The 24,634-nt window shown below is 47.8% G+C and overlaps 2 protein-coding genes across 2 annotated transcripts in view; one reads left to right on the top strand and one right to left on the bottom strand.

The window, feature by feature from the left end:
* The window catches only part of LOC118218837 (ras-related protein Rap-1b), a 30,779-nt gene extending 27,771 nt beyond the window's left edge, over window positions 1–3,008 (bottom strand). The window contains exon 1 of the mRNA XM_035401560.1: window positions 2,857–3,008. The gene's annotated coding sequence lies outside the window, so the exon portion shown is untranslated. The remainder of the gene's footprint in view (window positions 1–2,856) is intronic.
* A 9,009-nt stretch (window positions 3,009–12,017) lies between these two features.
* mdm1 (Mdm1 nuclear protein) lies at window positions 12,018–23,906 on the top strand. The gene is made up of 14 exons (XM_035401557.1): window positions 12,018–12,504; window positions 13,239–13,344; window positions 13,471–13,793; window positions 14,347–14,481; window positions 14,949–15,137; window positions 16,030–16,181; window positions 16,958–17,054; window positions 18,709–18,893; window positions 19,366–19,620; window positions 19,774–19,910; window positions 21,092–21,234; window positions 21,330–21,558; window positions 22,370–22,432; window positions 23,463–23,906. Exons 1-14 carry the CDS (start codon window positions 12,487–12,489, stop codon window positions 23,570–23,572), a joined length of 2,142 nt encoding a protein of 713 aa, XP_035257448.1. The 5' UTR covers window positions 12,018–12,486; the 3' UTR covers window positions 23,573–23,906.
* The last annotated feature ends 728 nt before the right edge of the window (window positions 23,907–24,634 follow it).

Below are 24,634 nucleotides of genomic sequence, written 5' to 3'. Positions count from 1 at the left end.
GAGATCGCAATCAGATCACCCTATGACCCAGAGCACCCGCCCACCAGGTGGCCACACAAGGGTGGAGGCGATGGAGATCATCATCAGCAGAAGCTCTGCAAGGCCTTCCAGTCCCCAAAGAGGAAGTGGAACGGAGACTGTACAGACACAGCCCCTTTTCATGGTCATCTTCCTCTCTCTCTGGTTTCAGAAGATATGGCGTGTAAATGAAGATGTCTGCACAGTAGTCGATGGGTGGAAAGTGATTTTTTCGTGGCTTAACGTAGACAGTGTCAGAGAGGTGTGGTGTGAAAAACATGGTGTGTGGATCTGTTGCTCTCTCTTTCTCTCTCTCTCTCTCTCTCTCGCTTCCTCTCTCTCTCTTTCTGTAGAGAGGCCTCAGAAGGATTTTATTATTAAGGTGACTTAGGGTTTCTTTTTAGGTTTTCTAGAAGTGTTGGCTTTTTTAGAACAATATTTTTTAGCTTTGTTGACATTTTTTGCTTTAGTCCAGGCTATTTTTTGACAGGTGTGAAATAAAGAGCTTTTAGAAGTCAACACCCCCCCCTCCCCACCCAACCCAACCCAACCCGAGTGAATTACGGTATCTCTCCGGGTGGCTTGCGTGTCGATAGGCGCCCACTCCGGTGATTTCTGTCTCTCACACGGGCTCGTAATAAAGGCCCCCGCAGGGACCTGGCCAGGCGTCTGCACTGGAGGTGCCATTTATCTCCACTTGTTGGGCGCGGGGGGGGGGGGGGGGGGGGGGGGGGGGAACGGTCGTTCCTCCCACAACATCGGTTTGTTCTGCCTGATCATTAGAGTCATAAAACAGACTGAGCGCTCGGAGCCCGGCGTTAATGATATATCTTGCGCGTCACGTGACACTCATTTCTCCTGACGCGACACATCCTGGACGGGAGACCTGGGAGAAAGAGTGCTGCTGGCCTCTGCTTCGGAGCCGCACAGCAACAGCCGACGGCGCTGAACGAGCCTGGAGCAACCTCACACACACCTCTCTGCTTCCAAAATCAGACATGCAACTCTTCCAACGCTTCCAAAGGCTCATCTCCGAATCCTCAATTTTGGAGGCTGTGGTTCCCCCTCACAAAAAAAAAAAAACAATCTCTGAACCCACATTCTTGGCAGCTCGAGAGGGGGTTCAGTCGGGAGGAGTTCCTTCCTCTCGCCCCATCGGGGACCGTGTGAGGTCACACTTCGGAGCAGCGAGGTCAGCGCTACCCGTCACGTGACGCGGTACCCGCTGAAGTGGAAACAGGGAGAGCAGGGTGGGGAACGTGCCGGACTCAGGGCGCGGGGCTCGCTCTGACAGGTCTTGAAGGCACAGAAAGTTGTTCAATGAAAACGCTTAGGCTAAAACAGAGAGCTGGGCCTACGTTCGCTCAGCTACACAACAAACCACAGAGTTGTCCAAAAATAAAGAAAGAAGAAACTATTTAAACGATCAGGTTTCAGTTAAATCTAAATTTAAATGTTAAATGGTCACAATACAGTGGGCAACTGTACATAAAATGAATGTTACTCCTTCATAATGATGACAGATCAGTACTGCCCAACCACAATTTTGGAATGCCGATGAAAAGCCTATGAAATTTCAGATCTACACTATCACCTTTATTCATCAATACTATTTCATGAATGTAAAGCAGAGTTTGTCTACAACCTGAATCCACTAAATTTTTCATGAATTGTGATAACTTATCTGTGAACTGTCTGAAAATATCAGTTCAGTCATAAAACTTAACAGGGATGAATAAGGGGAAGAAAAATGGTGGAAAAGCCCTTGAGCAATTCACTAGAGAAGTCCAGCGAAAGAAACTGTGGCCTAATCAGAATGTATTGTTGCATTTTCTCCAACTATCAAACAAGTGGCACCTGCATCCTAGAACAAGCGACGTTACAAAAACCCTTAAAATGTACAACCTAAAGCAGGCATGAACGTTATGAAAATCAAATGCAGACCCCGTATCTTTATCGCAATAACTATAAAAATATTTCCTTTCAAAAATAAAATTCATTAGAAAAGCTACTGATGGTGGGACGACTTGAGTATATGAATTTGACAGGCAAGACACAAAATACAGCCGAACGTCGAAAAAATGGCTATTGTATATTTTGGCCGACAAACTTGGAGTAGCATTTTCATTAAAATGATTTTAAATATGTTGCCCCCTTTCAGAGGAAACCAGTTATCTCCTTTCCCCTCAGTAGTGAACTAGGCGGGGCACGTTATCAGAAACATCAACACCAACTGACTGCTTTGCTTGCAGTAAAACGTTCAAAAACGAACCCTGTTTGGCTACTGAAGAACCGTACTCTGACATAAACCAAGGAATTGAAAAGGGCGCACATACGAAGGCCTCTCTTTTAATGACAGGCATGTGTGAACTGTTTATGGCAAAGAATGAGCATTTTAAACTACAAAATCGTACAACTTTTCCATTTCCGCTCTAACTTCTACACTGTCACGGGTGGAATTTTTACCAAACGCCATTTCTTAAACCCCCAACCGCCTGAATGAGGCTTAATATTTAAATCGTCAATGCTAGGAAGTTCCGCGTTGGTTACGGAAGCAATTGGAAAAGACAGTATTCTCAAGTAAAACACGAGGAGTTGGGTTGTTCCACTCACTCTCCGCCATATTCTAGACATTTGACCTGCTCTTCCGTAAACCGTGTGTTACGCGTTTTAAAACCGGTCCCCATGTTCATTCGCAAAACAGTTACATCGCGCAGTCAAAGCACGCGTCACATATCTATATTAAACTGCAACCAGGAAGGAATCGGGAGCCTCCACGCCACGCATATTAATACAAAGTTGCAGTAAAAAACGCACGGATCTACCCACTGTACTTACAGTTTTCCCCTCTCCGTTGCTCCGCCGTGTTTGCGTTTGTCCCTCTTTTCGCTCGCTCTCGCTTGCCTGGGTGAGGTTTCGAGTTTGTGCATGACGTTGCAGCCTCGGTTTCAGAGCCTCTCACTGATTTTGCAATCGCGCTGCCCACTGTGTAGGACGCGCGCCGCGAAAGCGGTGGGCTCATCCGTGCAGCCGCGCACACAGCATGAATTTAAATGTCCCATCAGCGGTACCGTGTGTTTTCTTAACACCCTTCCTGGCTTATAATAATATTTTCAGTAAATTCTTATACATTTACATTCGGTCGCTTGTTTATTTGTTCGTAGTATATGCCACAAACATCCGATACATCTTACAACAACTAAACACATTGCAGGAAACAGCAGCGAGTAGATCCACAGGAATAAACGTCATCCTTATGTCACTTAGCAATTAAGTCACAGTGAGAAATCAGAGAAAATATGCGTCAAAATTCTGTCCTGGAGTCAGCGATTTATGAAGGCCTACAGTGCCTGCCGAGCCACCACTTCAGCATAGTTATTTTATTTCCCTTGTTCTACATTTTGATGCCATTCCCTACTACTACATGATTGTCACAGGTACATTGCTGTAATATTATGTACACCGTATGAATACTTTTTATTTTATGAGCCATGATAAAAAGGTAAATTATGTCCAAAAGTGCAGGAAGTTTCAGGAAAGGTTTCTGGTTGTGAAGCACTGTCATCAGCACAAACCCCCAGCCATCATCACGCAGAACGCACAGGGAACAGGACGTGGGCAGGTGTGTCTTCATTAAAGGACGTGCCACCTTTACTCATTACTGCAGGGAACAACTGCAGGTTCTCATTAATCAACCCAACGACAGAACATTCAATACAGCGCCTTGTGTTTGAAGGGAAATGGACTGAAATGAAACCAAACAATGCAAATGAAGCCATTTCCGATACTCCCCACCTCAGAGAATCAGTGTCACCTCTGCTAAAACAGAGGCGACAGTTTGCTGTTCACTCCGGTGTGCTCCTGAATGAGCCCAAAGGAGGATGTTCAGTGCTCAACATCCCCATTTTCATAAGAGAGGCACCATGCTGCACCATGCTGATCAATAGCACACTAACGGTCATTAAAGACAAACACAGGGACAAATATTTATTTGTGACATTGAGAGAATATTGCATACAGCCGGGCTTTAGAAAATGTGGGCCTAGTCAACCTACCCTGTAGAAATAAAGGTTAATAAATAATAGAAATGTGGGAACAGAGATTTCTCTTATATCGACCTATGGGCTGCGGGATTGCATGAGGCGGGGCCTAGACTGAGTCTGTAGTCCACTAGGGCTGTAGTCCACTAGGGCCATGCTAGTATGTGTATCTGATTGGTCCCTGAAAGCTGTGAATTTCTCATCTGGGTCTCGATATTATAAAGCTGAAGAACCAGCGATCAAAAGTCAACTCAATGAAGCGGACTGATATTTTTTTCTTTAATGTATCTTTGCTTTGTTGACAAAGCGCTGTGACAAAAATTGAACGTGCCGTTTTCATCAACAGCAAACAACACACAGGTCTGCTACTGCCCGTATTTTAGTTTCCTTGGAAGTTCAAAATATGGGCTCCAGTAAGGCTCCAGTGTTAATCTCACTCTTTTTAATATTGGGCGAACACCATTAAATTCAGCAGAAACAGAAACATACAAATGGGCAACTTTAACTCCCAAATAAAATACAATAAAACAAACAGCCCTGTTGTTACACTCAGTAAATATCCCTAGCCTAAAGCCATAAGAATAACAGTTTAAGCCAGGCTAGCTGTTCTTCGCTCCCCGAGCGCCGCAGAAACAGCCCTTACAAGGTATCAAACGGCTCATTTGGAGGAGCAGCGAGCGCCGGGAATGTCAAACACGCTCTGGCCCATCAGGAATGCGACGCGCTCGCTGCTGCTCGGCCCCTCCCCCCCCTTCACCAGGAATGACCGTGCGGCCAATAGCGTGACCGACGTCATAGCAACCGCGGTCATTCTTGCGCCCACTAAGGCTTCTGACTTTCGCGTCGTGAGATCGCGCACTGAGCCCGCGGCTCGCGGCTGTCTCCCCGACGGTTTAGCATCAGCGCTGCTCGTAGCCTCAGCTTGCACGCGCGTGCTTCTGTGAGTCGCTCTGGAGAACACCGACTGCTAAATGTCTAAAATGCCCTGGGCTCAAGACGTCATTCCAGCAGCACTGCAATATGTGGAGCTACACCCAGAATAATACAGTACACCTCATGGCTTTCAATCACAGCGGTCCTACGGTATAGCGGGCACCCCCGCCGCCGGGCGGCTGACACGCAGCGAACGCTTCTGCAGAACCCCGTCGTCAGCATCGCAGGGCCGCGCTGAGCAGCCGAAGCACTGCGCCACTGCCCAGTGACGCACAGTTTACCCATTTACATTCGTCATCGCTTACAGGGAATCAGGAACTTTAAACAAAAAGACGTTCCGTAAGTAAAGGAGATTAAACGTTAGCATAAACATTAGCGCGCACGGTAGTGGCTCAAAGGGCCTCTCGAGCTCAGGCCGAGTCACTCCTCCAATGCAGGCATGAGAATGAAAGGGGCTCACGTTAGCTAGCGTAGCATTACGTTAGCTAGCATATCATTACGTTAGCTGGTTTGTTACCGCAGCCCGCACAGTAATTACATAACCTGCACTCTGATGTGCTGTGTACACAGAAAGGCAATCACTCAGGCACCCTTCAACCTTCATAGGGGCAAATTACCTAATGAAAATATTTACACAGCGGCTGACCAACTTGTTTGTTTGAGAGGAGGAGGAGGACATTGCTAAGGCTCATGTGGGGATTAAGAGTCTAGAACTGGGGGGGGGGGGGGGGGGGGGGGGGTATGGTGTGCCCTCCTAGGAGGTCTGAAAAGTGCAACACGGTCCAGATTGTCCTCTTTCACCTTTAAACGCCTTTTTAAAGGGAAACTTCACCCTAAATATTAATTTTGATGGTGAATTCATCACGTGGAACAAAAAGGGTACTCGCACCCTCCCAAACATGATATTTTGACCTAAGCGGGTCTCCCTCAGGTACGCTGGGCGCCATTTTACCCAGGATTCCAGAGGGACTGATAGCACGCGTCTGAAGAGCGGCTCCCGCGACTGCTGCAGATAGTCTTGGTCTCTCTGACTCATCAATTACTGAGCCTCACGAGCGCGGCCACTTTAATTTACCCTGTTCAGTAATTGACTCAACTGCATAATTAAAGGTTGCAGCCAAACGAGCTTCATCTGTGCATCGGTGACAGGCCAAGGTTCACAATACAGGCACTTCACACAGCTACAATTAAAACTGCATTCAAAACTATAATTCAATAAAACATATGATTTACATAATTTGTATCACTCATAGAGATTCCACGTGTACAACGACTGATTGGGAACCTGAAAGATCCAGGTTGACGTGGATCCAACTCAAGCACTAAATTACGCAAGGCCAAAATAAAAGCTTTTGAATTATTAACCGTCACATCCAATTCTGTGCTAGCAATGAGTTGTTCTGCACTGGTGACAATGTCAATTTCCCCTGTGATGATTAATAAAGTATATGATTAGTATCATTATCATTATGAGCACCACATCTGTGTTCTGGCCGTGCAGAGGTAACATACCAGAATCAAAAAATGTAAAGAAAACTATCTGAGAGACCAACAGGAGACAGGGCCAGAAATGGGCCAACAGGTCACTGTTGAGCATTGATTCACCAAACCCATACGGAATGCCTGAAGAGAAGAGAATGCCTGAAACAAGCCACATTCCAACGGCATGACAGCACAGAAAAGAGGAAGAAGATATCTGTCTCTGTCTTCCGGAGCTATTAGCCAATGACATGAGTGTGTGCGTGTGTGTGTGTGTGTCTATGTGAGTGTGCGCGTGTGTGTGTGTGTGTGTGTGTGCGTGTGTGTATGCGTGCGTGCGTGCGTGCTTGTCAGTGTGTGTGTGTATGTGTGTGTGTGTCTGTGTGTGTGTCAGTGTGTGTGTGTATGTGTGTGTGTATGTGTCTGTGTGCGTGTGCGTGTGTGTGTGTGTGTGTGTATGTGTGTGTGTATGTGTCCGTGTGCGTGTGCGTGTGTGTGTGTGTGAGTGTGTGTATGCGTGTGCGCATGCGTGTGTGTGTGTATGTGTATGTGTGTGTGTGTGTGTGTGTGTGTGTGTGTGTGTGTCAGTGTGTGTGTGTATGTGTCTGTCTGTGTTTGTGTGTATGTGTGTGTGTGTGTGTTTGTATGTGTATGTGTGTGCGTGTGTGTGTGTATGTGTGTGTATGTGTGTGTGTGTGTGTGTGTGTGTGTGTGTGTGTGTATGTGTGTGTGTGTGTGTCAGTGTGTGTGTGTATGTGTCTGTCTGTGTTTGTGTGTATGTGTGTGTGTGTGTGTGTGTGTTTGTATGTGTATGTGTGTGTGTGTGTGTGTGTGTATGTGTATGTGTGTGTGTGTATGTGTGTGTGTATGTGTGTGTATGTGTGTGTGTATGTGTATGTGTGTGTATGTGTGTGTGTGTGTGTGTGTGTGTATGTGTATGTGTGTGTATGTGTGTGTGTGTGTGTGTGTGTGTGTGGGGGGAGCCCCTCAGGGCTGGGCGCCTGCCTCCCCCACAGAGCCTCCAGAGCAAGCAGCAGCCTGCTGCCAGGCCGGTGAGCAGGGCCAGTCACGTCCTGCAGAGACTCGCCGCACACAGAACAGGAAGCAAAGGTTGGGAAACAGGACAGATACACAAAGCTGGGGGGGAGGGGGGGGGCTGACTTTATCAACTTTTACTTTCACAGACGGAGAAACAGAAACTTAAGCAGTTGGGGAAGGACACTGTTGCAGAAGGAGGCAAGAGAGGCGGGCGCTCATCTTTAACTGCTGTCCTGAGCTGCCCACAGTGGCGGTAAAGCTTAACCTCCGAAACAAACCGCTATTCCACCGCAGGCTCTGAGCGTGTCCGAGCCGGCCAATCAGAGGAAGATTCAAAGACGAGTACCGCAGATCGCAATCAGCCTGGGGCGTGGGCAGTGTTCACACTGAGGATGTCACAGGTCAGAGAGCAGAGCAGCACCAGGGCCTCTGACCCAGGCAGGGATGCGCTGAAGTCCAGCCTGAGTGGAGCACTGATCTGTGCAGGGATGCTTCTCTTCATTCCCCTCTGGAAGCAATTATGTCTGCTGGAGGATCTCGGCATCACTCCACATCTCAAAGCCACAATGTACAGTATATACAAACTCCAGAAGAACACTTTCAATGCAGACGAGAAGCCAAGTTTCCTTGCGCAGAGCGTAAGAGTCTCTATACATCTGTACAACACAGCTGCTGCAGTCCATCTGCACATCAGTGGCTCACCCCACAAGACCCAAAAAGAACACGACTTTAACTGAGCCGTGAGCAGAACTGAAAAATGGTGGTGGAGAGGAGTGAGCGAACCCGAGGTCACTGTGGTTATCTATGTGGGAGACCCTGGGGTGTGGGCATGGGGTGTGCCCTGGAGGCAGGCACACCTGCTGGAGGAACACGGAGGCGCTACGCTCCCTCGCCCAGCTCTCTGCCACTCCTGAGTTAAGAGCTTTGGGGGGGGGGGGGGGGGGGGGGGCTTGTTTGTGACAAAGGGTCAATGTCTGGGGGCCAGGAAGTGGGAGGGGCCGGACTGCGCCGTGCCAGGCTTGCCAGCGGGCACAGCTGGCGCCGGGGGCTGACCGCACAGGGCACGCCGTGTCATGGCGCGGGGGTGACCTCAACGCCAGCCTGCCGGCGAGCCCGCCCTCCGGGGGCCTCGACGACCGGGGGCGGCTCGCAGATGTGCCTGTCCTAAAAAGTGCCCTCATCCATCACTGGGGCGAGGCGAAATACTATGACTGCAGCATCCTGTGCGTTTACTCGAATCATTAGCACGCGTCACTGCTACGGTCATTTTCTAAGAAGGATGAGGTCGTCCTGCAGCTGAGGGGACTCTTAATGCAGCCCAAAAACAATGGGCCAGAACCAAGCAGCTCTTCTACTGCAAACACCCCAATTGATCCTTTTACTCAGGAATCAAGCACTTATTCTTTATCATTAATAAATTCAAGACAACAACAAAAATATGTTTACTCTGTTCTGTAATTCAGTGGTACTAAAACTCAGTTCTGGGGATGCTGGTTTTTGTTACAGCCAATATTTTGCTCAATTAAGATCATTGAACACGTGTTTAAGGTCTTTCATAATTTGTTCCTTAAACTTGTTAGCACAATGCAGGGTTGGCTCGTCGTCATTTGCTTGGTCTTTGAATTCTTCATTTTCTACCAAAAGAGTTTCAGAGGCCTGGTGTTCACACTTTCACCAATTTAATCAGTTAACAGAATGAACCTCTTTTTATGCAATCATTTGCAGTATAACACCATAAACACAACGTGAATGAGACTTCTCTTCCTCGTGGCATACATAGTTATTTATAACAATGTTGCTTCAGAGAGTAAATAACCCTTTAAAACATGAGAAGCGTCTAATTATAGGAAAGTTCTGAGATTGTAATTGTAGATGGAAGGAAAAGCTGCACACACAGGGGTCCCACGCAGGACGGGGTGAGAGAGCCACCGCTGTAAACTCCCGCTCAGGTGTGCATAATGCATGAGCCGTTAATCAAGAGCTTCGCCGCGTGTCGTTCCACTGGCAGACTGCACTTCATTAACGTCCCGACCCATCCACCTCTACGCTGAGCAAACAGCGAATGTCACAGCGGTGCAGCCACCCGTCCCCACCCACCTGGAACCCAGGGGGAAGGGAGACGAACAGAACAGAACACTCCTCCCAGAGTCCGATGCATGGAGAACACCGTGGGCCAAAGTTCCCTGCATTCACTGGTCTTTGTTTATCAGAGAGGGCTTTTCGCCATGCAGATGATCAGGTGTGAGTGAAACACCACTACAGTATGTGTATGTGTACACAGATACTACGGCAAGACGAAGGCCTGGATTCAATCATCGTTTTCTCTTAACTTTGAGAAACATGTGCAAGTGATACATTTTTCCTTTCGCAAACTATTTGTCAAATTATTTTCAGTTTGCTGAACTCGCCAAACTATGTATGAGAAGAAAAAAAACTACTCTTGAACTGAACTATGAGTTAAAACGAGGGGTAGCTCTTTCCTTGAGCTCACTGCAATGTCATACTTCATCTCTCCGGCCGTCCAATTATTTGTCAGGTGTCAGAGGTCACCTACAGCCCCACAGGTCGTCAATATGGGGCCACAAGTTAATTGAAGCAAAATCAATGCAGGAGGACATTGCATAATCAGCTGTGAATGTTTACCTTCCTAATTAGCGGTGTGTAATTATAGCGAGAATGCGCTATTGATGTTCGGGTCCTTTGGTGCATGTCTTTGTCTCCAGGCAACAGAGTGTTTGATGTGTGACTGAATGGCGAGAGGCTGGGTTCAAAGACTCGCAGATTACAGATCATCTGAAAAACCGAGCCATAGGCCACCAAAGACAGGTAATGAGCAATTACAGTAGCACTAACAAACCAGAGCAAGGGCCTGCCAAATACAAGATGACGAACCATCATTTCAGTCATAAACAACAGCCAATAAACAACCAGTAAGTAATAATAGAAATATTACCCAAGACGATAAGAAAAGAAAAGAATATTTTTGCTTATCAAGTCCGTGGGTGACTGCTGTGTCTGAATGAGCTGTTCCCCCCTACTTGTCTGACACTCATTCTGTGCCGTTTGTCCTCCAAGTGGTGCAAAGCTCAATGTCTGTGCTGCTGCTGTGGCCTGCCTCTGGTGTCCCACGTCTGTCCGGCTCGTGTCGGCTTGTCACTGAGCGACCAGGCGATCGCTCGGTTTCCATGGCTTCTCGGTGCGCCTGCCTCCACAGAAGGGCGCGAAAAGCTCGCTCCCACTCCTGCTCCTGCTCCTGCTCCCACTCCTCCTCCCACTCCTCATTCTAATTCTAGCCCAATCTGTGCTCCATTCCTCCAGGAGCGTGGAGACTGAGAGTGCACCCTCCCAGTACAAACAGCGGCATTGTTGTCAGTGAAGCAGCGGCTAATGTAACCGCACTAGGAGACAGGCTTTTCAACATGCGCCGCAGGTCCGGTTTGTAGACTATGGGATAGGGGGTTGTGGGGGGGGGGGGGGGGTGTTTTAATGGTAGACTCCTTGCTTGTACATGGAAAGGCTTGTGGAAACACCCCCAGGGCCTTTAATTCACTCTGTCCTATGCACTCTCACATAAGTGCCCCAGTTGTTTTATTAAGAAAGTGAATTCATCCAAATATGTGCAACTGCCTGTGGACAAATCACTCATCACCAGTGACTGTTTTATTATGTTTAAAAATTCATGAACATGGCGAGGAGATGTAGCAAGTACATATAAATATGCTCCATATATGAAACACACGGGCTTACTTTATATTTGTCTGTTACGATATTAAATTATATTTGTCACTTCTCCCGTATGAAAAATGTCGTAATCTGAAATCACAGCCTAAAAAATATCAGTTCAGTTCTGGGAAAACTGAGTGAGTGTTGATTCAATGCTTGATAATGTAGATGTTTTCTGTCAGAGAATAGAGTGTGTTTTACATTTTCATCTGGCAACAGCCATTATCTGACACAGATTTCAGCTGATGCTGAATGGATTTACTTGTTTAGGCTATGTTAGCTCTGATTCACGGCTCAGAACTGACACCTTGCATTAAAAGCTCTGAGTGATGGGATTTGTATGATGCCCAAAAAAGATAAAGCATCTGTTTTTTCCAGTGTTTGTGCCTAACAAATCTCACCCTTCTCAATCCCCCCTGATCTGGATCAGATTCTCACATGAATTGGCTCCCAACATCACGCCACCGATTTATCACTGTGTTTCTCCATGGCGTGAGCACACTGTGGGCTGCACTGATAAGCAACCTGTTTACATATTTATGCTCTACTGCCCCCTATTGGAAAACATCTGCATAACGGCTTTCCAAACAGAACTCCAGCGCAGGAGTGTACAAACTATTGAAGGACTGGGACTCGTATTCATAAAGCATATCGGAGTATCAGTGCAGGAGGTTCTTTTCTTTTTTTTTTTTTTTTTTTACAAAGAAATATTACTGGGTTAGCAGGATAACTGCCCTGAGTAAAACTCGGAACAGCTCGTTTTACTTCAGTCCATGTTCCAGATTTGGGAGAGTCCAGAGTAATTTTGCTCTGTGAAACAGGGCCCCAGTCTAAGATGTTCTTTATCTTTTAGCTAATTGTGGATTGGAATAGAACATGGATGGGAAAACCGGAACCGAGATTACAACTTGATATGCTTTATGAATACAAACAAAGAGTCCTACATATGAAAATGTGTATTAATTGCTGTATACATATTAAAACGTGTGTTTACATTCTGTAGTCACTGTATTGTTTCTAAAAAAAACCATTGGTTATTATATATCACATGATACAAACCCACAAAAACAACAATCCACTTGAGGCTGACAGTTTGGACTAAGTGCGCATGCGCTTGTAGAAGGACGCTGAAACCTTTACCAAGGCAACGTACTGCGCTCAATGACTCTAAACGTGGTTTGTGCAAACTGACTTTGTTTGCAATAACAACTGTAAGCACCAATGCAACATCCTTCTCCGCAGATTGTACATTAAAATGGCAGTCAAGTTTAAGGTAACGTGTCAAGTTAAAAGATGTGCAATAGTCAAGTAGCTACAGTATTGGAGAACAAGTGTTTTGAACATGCATATGTTGCTACGTCATCTGTTTCCTTGTCCGACATGCAAGTTTCGATTTAAAGATATGGTTGAAGCTTGGGACTGATTACTTTGCATTTGGCATTTAGTGAGGACGGGAAATCTCCGAAATCTTCTGTTCAAGACAGAGATACGTAGTTTATCGGGTAGCCACTACAGTCAAGTAACTGTTATCTCGCAAATCTAACTAGCACCGAAAGCGACTGTGTAGTAAACTGCATAACCTCAGGCTAAGTATCTGTAGATGTACGTTATGTGTTCACAAAAAACATCAATCAATCAATCGATTAAGATCTCGCTGCGAAAGTGCATCGCACGGGTAAATTCGTATTCGTGTATGACATTGACATCCAGGAAGGACGACGGAGCGTTAGCATAATCTAGTGAGCTATTAAGCAACTAGCTAGATAGATTAGCGGAATATTCTCGTCTACGAGACATCGACCTGCAGCCAATAGACGGGTTTATTTTTTCATGTTCAAAGAATGTGTAACTCTTGCCTTACAGAATAACTGAAAATGCAATGTAGTCGCAGGCTATCCTAAGTTGTGATTCAGTTTGTATGTAGCCTTCTATCTATGGAAGTGAACTGCTAGGATGCCAGTTCTGTACAATTAGTACATGCCTGACGTGCATGTCCGAACCAAACAGGGGATCAGCGAGTATAAGAGCAAATTCAAGGGGCGGAGCGCGCGGTCCAGAAGCGCATCTCCCCAGTTCAGGATGCCCAAGGCGGGGCTTCGGTCCGACCAGCTGGGTAAGGATTTAAAGACCCCCTATAAACTCTATTCTGTTCGGTTTTGCAAGTTATGCACCTGTGGCAAGCTGGCTCATTTGAATAGTCACATGATTCCCCTTCCTTGCTCTTTTGTCATGTGGACAGGTGTCAGCAGAGAGCCGCAGTTCCATTCTAAAAGGAGGGTGCCTTTCCACAGGCCCCAGGTGTACCAGTCCTTTCAATGGCCGGGGCCAGAAGAGTTGCCACGGGAACACCACACCCCCAGGCCAAGCACGACTCCCGCTGCAGCGCCCCCTGCAGAGGCACCGGGAGACACAGAGGGTGCCCAAACCCCACTGGCCCCCAGGGGTCCCAGGCCCTCTGGGGCTCTGTGTGAGGGGAGCGTACCGGTCACCCAGGCCCCGCCCCCAGCTGCAGAGCCCCGGGGTGCTGTCACAGTGGAGGAGGCGGAGCCTGTGCTGAATGGAGTGAGTGGGAGGGTTCAGTGCTCTTGACCCCGCCTGTCAAACTACACTTAGTCTGCACAGCCCTGCTCTGCACTACTCACATGTAAAAACAACAATTATGATATTTAATATTGAATTTCTGTGTTCTATTCGCCCTGCGGTTTCAGAGAGCTTTTCCAGAAGCCAGCTAACCTCATGCGGGACTCGACTTGCCAAGATTTGGCTTTCACCTGTAAATTGGTAGAACTTCTGTAAATTGGCAAAACTCCCGGCCCAAAATGAAATGATGCCAAGAACATACTACACTGGTATTTTGACATGCAGTGAAACAACAGGTTGCCAAGGCAACCCAAAGAAACAGATGGGAAAGACCACTAAGGATGTTGGACCATAAGAGACAGACTTTTCATTGAAACTAAATGAGGATGTACCATTCCTTAAAATACATTGCAAATTACCACAAAAAAGTAAAGGGGGTATAATTCCAAATTATTATAAACGCTGATAAAATGCTAACCCGGGAGATGTAAGGCCAAAGCAGGGCTCGGTTGTGATGTCATATCTGCTGCTCCAGGTCCACCACGTTCTGAAGAGGAGGGCGGGGCTTAAGTCAGCAGGCCGTGCCAATCGGCTCCTGAGCTCAGAGTATCAGAGGCAGTTCCAGCGGAAAACGCGGGTAGCCAGCTCCCCCCTCCTGGCTGCAGAACAGGTACCGTGCTCCTGCAGCATCCCTTCAGCAGCCTAACGGCAGCCCTGTAGCATCCTGATAACACCCCTTTGCTGTCTCTAAGCAGCTACATCTGCTCGTGTAACATTTATAAAATATCCTCTTACCATATCTTCATAAAAATCTCATTATCCTTAACCCGCAACCATACCATGTATATAACACCCATATAACATCTCTATATCACCAATGCACTATTTCTGTAAAACCTTAATAGCTTCTATAAAATGCACACAATATCCGCAACACCCATATAGCAACCCCATCTACAGAAGTATGTTTTAAGCGACAGTAGCAGTTGACAGTGTCAAATGTAAACTGACAACAATGACAAATAAGGGTTTAACAGCGCGCGTGCTTGACCTGTGTCACGGCAGCTGTTCAGTAACTGTGCGTTTGATGAAGCCCCAGGGCTGACCTCAGTGTGCACCTGCGCTCCCTCCTGATAGGTGGTGTACAGCAGCAGTCCCGTCATCCCGCCCTTCAAGGCGAACCCATTGGTCCAGGAGAGCGAGTACAGGCGGAGCTTCAAAGGGTCCCCGCCCCCCAGGGCTCCCCGGCTGCGGCGGGACCTGGAGCAGAGAGAGGAGGGGGCTCAGTTCCAGCCGGAGCAGGTCTCCCCGGAGAGGGCAGCAAAGGTGACCCCCACCCGGTGCCCCACCCCAGTGATGTCAGACCATAGAGTTCAGTACCAGCAGAAAAACAGGAGAGCAGTGGCTAGGTAGCTGTGACGTGCAGTGGTGGCTAGCTAATGAGCCCTGAGGTTTTACAGATTTTCAACTGTGCAAAATTAATGACGGATAGAAAAGTTTTTCTTTGTGAAAAATGCTAAAGCACCAGAAGGGGTCACCTTCACCTGCTGGACCTCTGCCCCCTCAGAAAACCCTAATGACACATTGCACATTTTTCACATCTGATCTCATTTTGGTGTAACGGATGGGGTCAGCTGTCCCACCTCCGCTGCTGTATAGCACGTGTACAACAACTGCACAAGAAAATCAATGCAGCACAATACGTGTAATGGAATAATTCTCAAATCAATGTATTTGAATGTGGTTTTTGAATTTTTGTGGCCCCAATTTTGGTAACGCACCTCAACATCTGCTTGCAAAGCCAATCTACAGCGAATCTACAGGTGGCTTCCTTTTGAGTACTTGCATGACTTCTTGCAAAAAAACGCTCGCCGGTAGCAATACATGTTGCACGGTTTGATTAGTTTGCAGAGGGATTTCCTGGCCCTTGCTGATGTGGTTCTGAGAAACGTGTGGTTTTATATCGTTTCTCAGCTGGCATTATTTCCATGCCCTAAGCCACACGATTATCTTTGATCGTATCGAGGTCTCTGCATTTGCTTTTTTTTTTTTTTTTTTTTTTTTAGTTTGCACTCAGCTGTAATTGTGGCACACTGCAGCACATCTCAAAGGTTACTGACCCATTTACACACTGCGCAGATGAACTGCCTGACCACAGAAATGTGGCAGGTTAGTGAACTCTATGGTATTTCTGTATCCTGCGTTCACCGCTCTCCAGAACATGAAGAAGAAGAAGAAGAAGCAGCAGCTGCAGCTATCCAGGAAACCGAGCCTCCAGAACGGCGCCCCTCAGTGTGGTTCGCAAAGCCAGCGGCGGGAAACGAGGTCACAGAGCCCACCACAGCCCCGCCCCTCCCATGGGGGATACAGGTGAGTTGCCAGGGCGATGGGAGTGTGGGCTGTTTCAAAGAACGGAACTGAATCCGTATATGCCACAGTATAAGCACAGGTAGGCTGTGCGGAATCACTGTAGTATCACTTTTAGACGGCCGTTTCCAAATGACAGTGAGACATTAACACATTTTTATCTGATAGATCCTTGGCATTTATCAATTAATTATAAGTTTCAATTTAAATTTTCTGTCACTTCCATTTAGAACCGGATATCGTGCACCTCTGTAGTATTCTGGCTGTGAGAACTGCAAATTTCCCAAATAGCCTCCCTGACTTCCAACATCTACAACTGTATTTTTGTTTTGCGTGTGGGTGTCTTCATGTGTGTGTGTATGTGTATGCGTGTGTGTGCGTATGTGTGTGTGTATGCGTGTGTGTATGTGTGTGTGTGCGTGTGTGTGTGAGTGTGTGTGCGTGTGTGTATGTGTTGGTGTGTATGCGTGTGTGTGCGCGTATGTGTGTGTGTGCGTGTGTGTGTGTGTGTATATGTATGTGCGTGTGTGCGCGTGTGTGTTGCTATGTGTGTGTGTGCGTGTGTGTGTGTGTGCGCGCGCGTGTGTGTGCGTGTGTGCGCGCGCGTGTGTGTGTGCGCGTGTGTGTGTGTGTGTGCGTGTGCGCGCGCGCGCGTGTGTGTGCGTGTGCGCGTGTGTGTGTGTGTGTTGCTATGTGTGTGTGTGCGCGTGTGTGTATGTGTGTGTGTGTGTGTGTGTGTGTGTGTGTGTGTGCGTGTGTGTGTGTGCGTGTGTTTCCAGGAAGGTGAGGTCAGAGTACAGCTCTCACTTCCGCTCCCCCCTGCACTACCGGCTCAGAGACGGGGTTTGGATCCGGTCCTCCACAGCTGCAGCAGAGGTAAGACTGGCCCCATCACAGTGAGGGCAAACGGAGAGAGTGCCCGTGCTTTCCCAGAGGGCCCCAGCATGATGCGCATTCTGACTGTGGGGGGTGACATGGAGGCTGCAGTGAGAGAGACTCCAGCTGGCCAGGGCCTGAACTGCAGTTATTTAGCATGTTGTCTCTAGACTTATATTTCACTCGGGTCCCATGTTTTAATGCTTGCACTCTCAAGCTCCTTATTCTGTGTCCCGTCCGGGTGTGTGTGTGTGTGAAATAATGGACGCCCTCACACGGGGTGGGTATGTCTGAAGACGAACATTAGCAGTGATGCACAGCAGAACCTCAGAGATATGAACCAATAATACTATATTATTGGTTAATTTAAACTCATATTTATAGCTATATTATTTGTTAATTTAAACTGAGGTTTATAGCTATAATATTGGTTAATTTAAATGCAGGTTTATAGCTATATTAATTGGTTAATTTAAACTCAGGTTTATGGCTATATAATTGGTTAATTTAAACTCAGGTTAACAGTTATATTATTGGTTAATTTAAACTCAGGATTGTAGCTATATTATTGGTTAATTTAAACTCAGGTTTATAGCTCTATTACTGGCTAGTTTGAATTGAGATTTATAGCTATATTATTGGTTAATTTAAAGTCAGGTTTATAGCTATATTATTGGTTAATTTAAACTCAGGTTTATAGCTCTATTACTGGTTAATTTGAATTGAGATTTATAGCTATATTACTGGTTAATTTAAAGTCAGGTTTATAGCTATATTATTGGTTAACTTAAACTCAGGTTTATAGCTATATTACTGGTTAATTTAAACTCAGGTTTATAGCTACAAAATAAGAGTAGCCTATTTTACAAGCAGTCACCAGTAACGTAAATAGTTTCCAGTCAGGCATTCATGTGTCAGCTCTTGTCATTGTGGCACCCGGATTCCGCACATGAAGATTAAAGGAACCGAATGCGCTCCAGCGTACTTGTGGGGACCCCGGGGCCCACACAGCCACGCTGGGGCTTTCCACCTTCCTCTTCCCTGCAAAGGATACTGACGGTGACGATTCTGCTGTGACACCTGCCTCTCCCTGCACGTCCACTAGGAGCCGCTGAGCTCACCCGAAATGCAGCCGTTCGGTTTGAGTAGCAGGGGCGATCGATGCACGGACTCTGTTTTTCTGTCCATACAGCTACTGTGTGCTTTTGTTGCATCTACACCTGGGTCAAACAATTATATATTGGCCTTTATACACCAGTACAATTCCTGAAGATTGACTGCAATTATAAGAGACTCTTTTTCACCAATATTCAAAAGAAAATGATTCTTTCATATTTACGTATGATTTCATATTAAGTTTTTTAGTATATTTTTGACCCAGATCTGATTGCATGCGACCGCAGCCACATCCAGGTTTCGAAAGCCGGCTGCACGTCTGTGTGTCTGCGGAGAGGATCGCGAGGCGGCCATCTTAAGCATAGTCCCTCACCTCTGCTGCAGCCAGCTACAGAGCCCTCTGTGGAGCTTGTAAACGGCTGCACTCTGCACTATGGGCTGCGCTGGGGACCCTCATTAACTCATTTCCAGCCAATCCCCACTCGAGCCTGCAGTTTTCCCAACTGTCATTTCGTTCCCCCATTTTCAAATCTGTCAGGCGCGGGAGCTGAGAGAGAAGGCCGAGGCGTACCGGCGGAGGGCCTGGGGGACCCACTTCTCCCGGGACCACCTGAACCAGATCCTGTCCGAGCAGAACCGCCTGTGGGAGGCCTCCACCGCCTCAGACACCGGCACGGAACGCAGCAGCACCAGCAGCACCATCCACGCTCTGGACCTCGCCAGGTGAGGCGCTGCGGTGCTGGCCTCCGTCCACTAGGGGGCTCAGTCTCAGCTGCCGTACAGCTACCAGGCCTTCTGACCCAACAGACACAGCTCTGTATTGTTAGCACTGAAACTCCCTACTGCTCAAGCCAATACATTCCTACTGAACGCTAATTAGAGTCTTCACAACCTGCAATGCCGTGAGCTACAAAACGATTCATGTCAAATACAGATCGCTAGCAAGCTCACTGATTATTATGTCTGTCTGAACAGAATATCTCCAGAAATATTTCATGTATTTCATGACATATTAAAGATTCATGAAATTCTAGAAACAGCTGAAATACTAGCATCAGCCGTATAAATTAAGGCACAGTTCTGTGTACTCTTAGACTCGGTAATATTAATCTCAAGTAGTCTCAAGTAAAACTTGTTTTTTGTTGGTGAGTCTGAGCTCTCCTCTGTCCCGCTGTGGGGGGGGGTCTGACTGCAGTATTGAGAGTGTGAGGGGGAGCACCGACAGACGGTCCCTGCCCCGGTCCCCCTCGGCCCGGTCCCCCTCTGGGGGGGGCAGCGAGGAGGCGGGGCTGCACAATGCACCCACCCTCCCAGTGCGAAGGAAGCTGGTCTGGGGGGAGGCGGAGCCAGGGGCGGGGCCAGAGCAGAAGGACAGGGACGAGAGAGAGAAGCTGGGGGAGGAGCTGGAGGAAGAGGAGGAGCAGGAGGAAGAGGAGTACAGGAGTGATAAGTATGCACACGCTTCATCAGCACAGATACACATATAACGGCCTTTAAAGCACCTGTCTCACAGTAAGACGTCCAGGGTTAATGCAGCTCTAATAGAGTACGGTTAGCAGTCCCTCTGGGGGACCCTGCTTACAGGGTTGTGGCTGTGTTTTAGGGCAACAGCCTCAGGGGATCTGTCACCCACATCAGACTCCCACAGCTCTGTGCTGGGGGGCAGGCTGCCCACCCCCAAAATGAAGACCATCACCACTATCCAGAGGACGCACCATGACCTCACCACCCCGACAACAGGTACCTCTCAACCGACCACCTAACCCCCTCCCCTCCCCCCCCAGAAACCACACTGCTTCCTGCTTCATAAGTTAATACATTACTAGAGGTTTGGCGGAACAAAACAAGACAGATTTTTCCCCCCACCTGCCTAATTACATAAAATATACAAACGTGAGATGAGGAAATTTAAGTGCACGGGTTCTGTGCGCATCAAGGCAAAAAACAAAATGTACGCCTGAACCCTCTGCCGAACTTCCTTCCTTCGGACGCGGTAATGGCAGTTGTGTAAATACATGGTCCGCTGAGCCGCTACACGATTAAGAGTGTCAGCATTTGTCTCAAACAGAGTCACAAAGGCAGCCAGTTCTTGGCAACCTGTGGCGCACGCATCTGTTTGAAGATACTGACGTGGGTGGGCGCCTGTCACTATCAACATATTCCCATTGCCCTGTCACTGGAAACAATCAGTCAACAACACGACTGATTGTTTCCAGTGACAGGTCACTGGGAATAACTGAGTAATAAAGACGCAAGCTGACTATTGAAAGGCAAAAAATATGTAGTTATTTAGTTTTTAATGATAGCATTGTAAAAAAAAAAATCTTGATAAGTTCTACACTGGAAAACCAACATGGATTGAGTAGTCTCAACTCAATAGTAGAATAAGTCGTGATAAGTCAATGAAAAAGAGTTAAAAAAAAGTTTAATTTGAAAAGTCAAAGATCAGTGAAGACTCAAACATGTTGCCATACTCAAATGCTTCAAAGCTGTTGGTTTCCTCAGACCATTTGAGTAAACCACTGCATTTTAATAAAATGCATCGTGAATTTTTTCAGTTGGAATTTCAAACTTCCCAGAGCCTTGTGTAACGTATAAATGTTGCAATCTGAAGCTTGGATTTTACTTATGATTCGTCTGAGTCGGGTGCCCAGTAGTGCCCAATCAAACCACTAAATCATAAGCGTGTAGATAAACAGAAATATTTTCTTTCAATTGCTTACTTAGAATTTTTATGGCTGTTGAAGCCTTGCCCTTATTCATGGGATTATCTGTCTGCCTAAGCAATGCTAAACCATCTGAGCGAACGAGTCTCAGCTGTGCTCGCAGTTTGAGTTGTGCTCAGCAGCTACAGCCCTAAGAGTGAGTGACATCCGCTCCTGTTTTGGTTGGCTCTGGGTTCTTTCTTGGCTGAACTTTAGGGGGCGCCATTCTGGTCTCCCCTCCGAAACTGAAGGAGGCCTCTCCGGGCAGGAGTATCCGGAGGAGCGAGCCGCCTCTGGGGAAACCCCACTCGCCCCACAAGCCTCTGTCCCGGGCCTCGCCGGAGAGGGTCGGCAGTAAGGTACAACACCACCCAAAAACCAACAAAGGAAAAAAATTAAATATAATCTTTGAAACAGTATGAACGTTTTGCTGAGGTGTGTTTCTGTGTCTCAGGGGAGCAGCTCGCCTCACTCCTCGCCGGCTGCAGGTCTGACCACAGCGGACCCCATCCCGCTGAGGGAGGACGCCTGGCCCGCGCACCCCTCCCCGGATGACCCCCCCGCTCCGCGCCCCGCCCGGACGTCCCGCAGGCGCAGCCCCACCGCCGCCCCCCCTCCTCCCGCTCCCGCCCCGACCAATCGCATCCTGGGAAAGCTGAGGGACCCGGAGTTCCAGCACAACGGTGAGCGCGGGCTGCTCGCGGCTGTGCTCCAGCTGCGTGAGCATCCAGGAGCCGCGCCTTTCTCAGCTTAGTGTTAAGAGCCACTGTGGTGTCAGTGCTTCCTTATTGGGTTATGAGGGCCAGCATGGTTCCATCAGCATGGTTCCGTCTCCATGGTTACATCAGCATGGTTCCATCTCCATGGTTACATCAGCACGGTTCCGTGCGCCTGGGTTCTTGCTCTGGCTGGGGGGAGGAGGCCCTCTGCTCTGTGGCGGGTGACGCAGTGCGGTTTCCTCGCGGCGGGGGAGAGAGGTCGCGGTATGTAGGTCAGCCCCGGCGGACCCGGCCGATCGGCGCTCCTCCCCGCCGATCTGTCTGACGCCCCCCCGCCCTGCCCGGCAGCCCGGAAGGAGGACCTGAGTGTTTTCCGCACGCGGGGCCCGCAGCGCCGCCCACCTCACGGCCGCCTTTCAGGGATTCCCGAATCGACCCAGAGGGCCCTGCCCAGATTTCCACATCGCAGCGCGCATTGACTGAGGGCTCTGACGTAACCGGACACCCAGGATCCGTTTCACACTCGGAACAAGATGCGTCCGAAAATCCATTCACTGGCACAGCAGAAAAAACCCCAAAGAGAAATGATACGCCTGTGGATAATGGGGTGGATTCTGTTTAATTGTGACCTCAGATCCGATGTAGTCGGCACTTTGTTTCTGACAGCTATTCTTTTGTCAACCGGCATCAATATTGCCATAAAATAGGGAAACTTGAGGAGAATGAGTTTAAAGAATGCATGTAACCGTGGTTTATTCCTTCTGCCTTTCTAAAGGTAACCTCGGATTTGTCAGGCACGAGATGGCAGCCGCTGCTTCAGCTGACCTTTCTGACGACGGTAAAGTAACGGGCTAATGCGGAAAACACTCGTCTTCTTTTTCTGGCTGGTGTCTGTGCCGTTTGTGAATCCTTAGTCATAATTCTGAAAGACGAACGCACAGAAAATGAACGATGTCTGGATACGAACAGCCGCAGAAATACCGGTAAACATCACGCGGTCGACCCAGCGGCTCTGCACCCTTTGTACACCGTTAGGCTTGCTGGTTGGCCACCCAACAAGAATCTTCTAACGTTGGCCAACCAAGACAACCTAACTCTGGTGGCTATTGGGTTACCATACCGTACCGGTCTCTGGCCAGTGCAGGCTGCTGGCTGATAGTTACGTTCAGTCGTAAGTATGTCCTACTGCAAGCCAGTGCTGGTAGAAGCAATGCAGAGAACCGAGTCCCATGCAAGACTTTCAGAACATGTCATTCTCAGTAACTGTGAGTGAAGTCACTCCCTACAGCCATGTACAAAGGGCAGGCGGTGACTACATAACTTTGCCAGAGTGCAGCTGTAAGCAGAACAGATGAAATCTGGTGCAGTGTTACCGTTTTTCCGGAGCGAGCGTTACAGGTGAAACGTCACGGCCTGCGCCAGATTAAAGCTACGGCTGAGATTAGCGTGCTGCCGTGTGTGTGTGAGTGCGTGTGTGTGTGAGTGCGTGAGTGCGTGTGTTTATGTGTCCGTGTGTGTGTGCGTGTGTGTGTGCGCGTGCGTGTGTGTGTGCGCGTGTTTGTGCGTGTGTTTATGTGTGTGTGTGTGTGTGTGTGTGTGCGTGTCTGTGTGCGTGTGTGTGCGAGTGTGCATGTGCGTGTGCGTGTGTGTGAGTGTGCATGTGCGTGTGAGTGTTTGTGCGTGTGTTTATGTGTTTGTGTGTGTGTGTGCGTGTCTGTGTGCGTGTGTGTGTACATGTGTGCGTGTGTGTGCGAGTGTGCATGTGCGTGTGCGTGTGTGTGAGTGTGCATGTGCGTGTGTGTGTGCGAGTGTGCATGTGCGTGTGTGTGTGTGCGTAACGCCCTGACCCGTGCCTGTCCCTCACACAGATGACAGGATGTCCCAGATCTCGGCCTGGTCGGCCGCTTCCTGCTCCATGGCTTCCCAGGTCCTGGAACGAGCTCAGAAACGACAGAAGAGCTTCTGGGGCAAGAGCTAGAACCCATGGCCACATTAAAAACTCTCAGCTGTGTGCATTTTCTTCCTGCATATTATGTTTGAAAATGTTTTTATATTTTTTTTTTTTCAATTCTTACCATTTTTTTCTAATGTTATCTAATTAAGAAAATGAAGTTTAAAATGGATTATGAGCGAATAGGTGCAGTAATTTATTTTTGTAGATTTGATGAGGCAGAGGAAGGAACTAGAAACTAGAAAACACTTATTTCAAAGCTGTAGTCCTTTTGTATTTGCCACACACAAGTGAAAATGAAACTATGCAAAATGGATTGTTTTTGTGCACAAAGTACAATAAAAAAACATTTTCTCCTGAAGTAATGCATGTTCTTCTGTGCTTTCAATTTCAGTAAAACTCGTAAATTCAAACCTGTGCTTTTCTATGAGAAAATCAGCTTTTCAAGTGAAAGGCAAAACAAGGACATGCATTTCAGACATCCAGTATTTGGAAAAGGGTAAAATAAACTTCACAAACATTCGAACTGATTGTCTTGTTTCTAGCTACGCATGATTAATTTATTAGATACAAAAACAATGAAGGGTAAAGTTATGATAAGATTGATTATCAGACTCTTAGGGTCTGACCCATTTCAGTTTCTGGTCCAAATGAAGCAACGACTGTCACGTTAAATGGCCTTCAAGCCAAGGCAGAAAGAGAGCCATCTACCAGCCCAACTCTAATGGACGTGGTTGTCAGGAAGGTTTATTTTCTCTCCGTAAAAATTTGATCTCAGCGCCCTTACTCATAAAATCCTTTCAGCGTGTCGATCTGGGATCGGTTTGGCTTCTGCAGCTCGTAATGGACAAGGTTGGGACTCTCTATGAGGGGTCAAGCGCTGCCCCAACGTCTCCTTTCCCTCCCGTTTTTACGCACGTGAGGGGTTTAGGGTCATTTTTACGGCCTTTCCTCCCGCGATGCGCGTAAGAAAAACAAGGGACGTTTCAGAGTTAAAGGGTCTGCTTCCTGTCCTGTGACGTCCCCGGCGAGGAAATGATTAATTAGCGGCCTCGCTCGTACTCAGATAAGCCAGAGCGCAGCCTGCAG

This window comes from Anguilla anguilla, chromosome 19 (assembly GCF_013347855.1).
Source record: "Anguilla anguilla isolate fAngAng1 chromosome 19, fAngAng1.pri, whole genome shotgun sequence".
Taxonomy (NCBI): domain Eukaryota; kingdom Metazoa; phylum Chordata; class Actinopteri; order Anguilliformes; family Anguillidae; genus Anguilla; species Anguilla anguilla.
Note: the sequence above shows the minus strand (reverse complement) of the source record. Positions and strands in the feature narration are given on the sequence as shown.

Coding starts and splice junctions, on each gene's coding strand:
- mdm1 (XM_035401557.1), top strand. Junction 13,345..13,470: donor GCTTCGGTCCGACCAGCTGG/GTAAGGATTTAA, acceptor TCATGTGGACAG/GTGTCAGCAGAGAGCCGCAG. Junction 13,794..14,346: donor CGGAGCCTGTGCTGAATGGA/GTGAGTGGGAGG, acceptor CTGCTGCTCCAG/GTCCACCACGTTCTGAAGAG.